The sequence below is a fragment of the Triticum dicoccoides genome, chromosome 2B, assembly GCF_002162155.2.
Source record: "Triticum dicoccoides isolate Atlit2015 ecotype Zavitan chromosome 2B, WEW_v2.0, whole genome shotgun sequence".
Classification (NCBI taxonomy): domain Eukaryota; kingdom Viridiplantae; phylum Streptophyta; class Magnoliopsida; order Poales; family Poaceae; genus Triticum; species Triticum dicoccoides.
In genome coordinates this window covers 811,930,849-811,933,905 of record NC_041383.1, presented here as the reverse complement: position 1 = coordinate 811,933,905, position 3,057 = coordinate 811,930,849, and the positions used below count along the sequence as shown (strand labels likewise).

General features: G+C 53.4%; 1 protein-coding gene across 1 annotated transcript; it reads right to left on the bottom strand.

Moving 5' to 3' along the window:
- Positions 1-226: 226 nt before the first annotated feature.
- On the bottom strand, positions 227-1,440 carry LOC119366523 (vacuolar iron transporter homolog 5-like). The gene has a single exon (XM_037632271.1). The coding sequence runs from the start codon at positions 1,259-1,261 to the stop codon at positions 635-637; it is 627 nt and encodes a 208-aa protein (XP_037488168.1). The 5' UTR covers positions 1,262-1,440; the 3' UTR covers positions 227-634.
- Between the last annotated feature and the right edge of the window lie 1,617 nt (positions 1,441-3,057).

The following is a 3,057-nucleotide window of genomic DNA, read 5'->3' as shown; positions in this document are numbered from 1 at the left end:
GCACCGTCACGCTGCTAATTATTCTTTGTCTCAAGACATGGCTAGAGTTTATTAAGCTTACTCAAACATGTACGTATAATCAAAATAATTAGTAGCATATGTAGAACTTGGCTTCTTGCAACAACCTGATTCTTTGCCTGCTACTATTGTTCTCAAGATATATAGCTAATTAATCAATCAAGCTTACTTGAACAATGAGCATATCTGCATATGCATACGGCTTGACTTGCATGAGAAATTCAAATTAATTAGCTTAAATATATAGCCTGCCTTTCTTGCAACAACCTTGTCACCTTCTTCCACCTCCCAATCACTACCAGTAACGTTACACGGTGCAAGTAAAAATACTATAGCATGCATGCAGCTGGCCAATGTTACATCAGCGGGGCAGGCCGCCATGGCATGCATATGCATGCAAAGACTAGTAAATAGCAGTAGAGACAGAGAGAATTAACTAGGGAAGAGACGCACGGCCGGGCATGCACATTCCATGCACGGACGTCAGACCATCAGCCGGCCGGGGAAGAAGACGTTGGCGCCACGTACGTACGTAGGATCACGAGGGAAGCATGCATGGAGGAGACGACGATCGGTGACGGCAACAACAAAAAAAACCTCGTCCACCGGTGGCACGTCATATGCCGCTGGCCCGGAAGAGGCGCATGAGGCCGAAGGTGAGCCCCATGGCGGCCAGCCCGCCGACGACGACCCGGGCGGAGGACCTCACCACGGGCGCCCGGCCCAGCACGGCCCCGACGACCCCGAACGCCGCCAGCGCCAGCGTCGCCACGGCCACCACCACGGCCACCCGCAGCTTGTACCCCACGATGAACCCGGCCGCAAGCAGCGGCAGCAGCGCGCCCACGGAGAAGGCGAGGGCCGAGGCCGCGGCGGCCTGCACCGGGCTGGGCAGCGCCCTCTCCTCGTCGCCCCCGCGCTTGCCGTCGCGGTCGAGCTGCGCGATCTCCACGTCGCGCTGGGAGCAGACGGACACGAACTCCCCGATGGCCATGCTGCACGCCCCCGCCAGCAGGCCCGCGAACCCGGAGATCACCATGGCGCGCACCTCGTGCTTCACCGCGCCCACGCCCAGCATCAGCGACGCCGTGGACACCAGCCCGTCGTTGGCGCCCAGCACCGCCGCGCGCAGCCAGTTGGCGCGGCCCGCGAAGTCCACGTCGGAGTCGGAGTCGCCGCCGCCGCCGCGGCACATCGCGCCCGGGTTCTCGGCGTCGGCCAGCTTGGTGTCGTTCACGGCCATGGCTCGCAGCTGAGATCGAGAGTGAGACGGAGATGAGATGGTGGCAGTGGTGCGAGGCAGGTAGCAGGCAAGGAGGCAGTAGTGTGGAGGACACACGCTCCGGTGGCGTGCTTTATAGCCCGCGGAGCTCTGCCCGGTCAGGTGCGGAGGGTGTTGCGTGTGGGCATGCCGCTCTCCGCCTACCTTTTCCCCCCATTAGCGCTGAGGTTCCCAGCTTTCATGCCGCTCCGGGACTGTGTGGCTAGTGCGTACATGCCGCCATGCCATTGACACGGCCCTCTCTCTCTCTCTCTCTCTCTCTCGCTATCTTTTCCTCTCTTTTGACATCCGGTGTGGGGCGGGCGCGCGTGGCCACCACGATCGACCACACACCTAGACCTAGATTATTACCCCATCCATTCCAAATTCCATGGTGCTTGCTGAGTGTACATCGATCATATCTTACAACCACACGGACACAGCTCGTGTGGTGCAACGTATGCATGGGCAGACCGGCGACGACGTCTGGTCCTGTCTAACTTCTCGAGAGCTTGGCGAGGCGAGTTCGTTCCGTGGTGGATCGGCAAGGGAACATGGCACGTCTATCGATCGGCCTTTGGGTTTTCCTTGCACATATGAGTCGATCGATCAGTATTATTATTGCCGTCATGCATATGCGTAAGAGATCTAGCTAGGGGAGGCTCGGGCTTTAGAGTTTCTGTTGCGGGGAGCTAGCTGTTTTCCTGTTTGACAAATTTGTGCTGGCATAGTGGGTTGGCAGATTGCTTTCCGGCAGTGCATGCAGATGTATATGTCACTACTCACTGCCTGTTTTGTGTCTGGTAAGTAAGTGTTCGTTGAAATGGTGATGATGCTCGTGAATATATTTGCAAGCCTGCCTACCTAAAATTTCAAGGCACATGTCGACCAATTACGCATCTGGTTCAACAGTTAGATACTCCGCTATGTAGACAAAAGGAAAGCTAAACATTTTTAGGTGCAATGATTAGTTAGTTCTTTTATAGAAAATGGAAACTTTCCTTACCTTTTTTTTAGAAACCATATGTACTGTTCATCATATGAAGTTGTAAATTACTACGCACACGGTCCACACTGGACAATACCAAAGAGTACAACCACCATGGCACAACAACAACACACACCCAATAGAAAAGAAATTTATAAACATTTCGCTGAGGGGGTCGATTGCTAAACCAAATCATTGTTGTCCATCGTCCACCACCAGCGTTACCGGAGGAGTAGGATACGGACACCACAAGCCAAAGAGCCGTCGGAGCACCATCACATCAATATTTTGTGAGCTGAAAGAAAGCACCGCCGCGGACGGCAGAGCACATATCGATGTGGCGCGTACGATTGGGCTCAACCCCGTGCTCATTGGGCCTCAGATCCACCGACTCATGTCGACCTAGTCGAAGAAAACCACCGGATCCGCCTGCCTGCATCCCGCAACCTACTGCCAAAATAGCAACCACTCTGAGGACGCTATCCTCTACATGAAGCAGCAGTCGATGACGAGCTTATGTACAATATGCTTTTCCAAAAAGCCTCTCAAAGAAGAAGCTCTGTGATGGGCCGGAGCGAGGAACACATTATTCTCTACGGTGACACGTTAGCTTACGTTTTCTCAATCCTCATGCATACAGCCAAAAACGATCAGTTAGTACTACTCCCTCTATCCTAAAATAAGTGTCTTAACTTTATACTAACTTTATTTTATATACTAAGGTTGAGACACTTACTTTGGGTCGGAGGGGGTATTATTCAACCATAACATAGACAAAAGAAAAGCTGCA

Coding starts and splice junctions, on each gene's coding strand:
- LOC119366523 (XM_037632271.1), bottom strand. CDS start 1,261: ATGGCCGTGAACGACACCAAGCTGGCCGACGCCGAGAACCCGGGCGCG.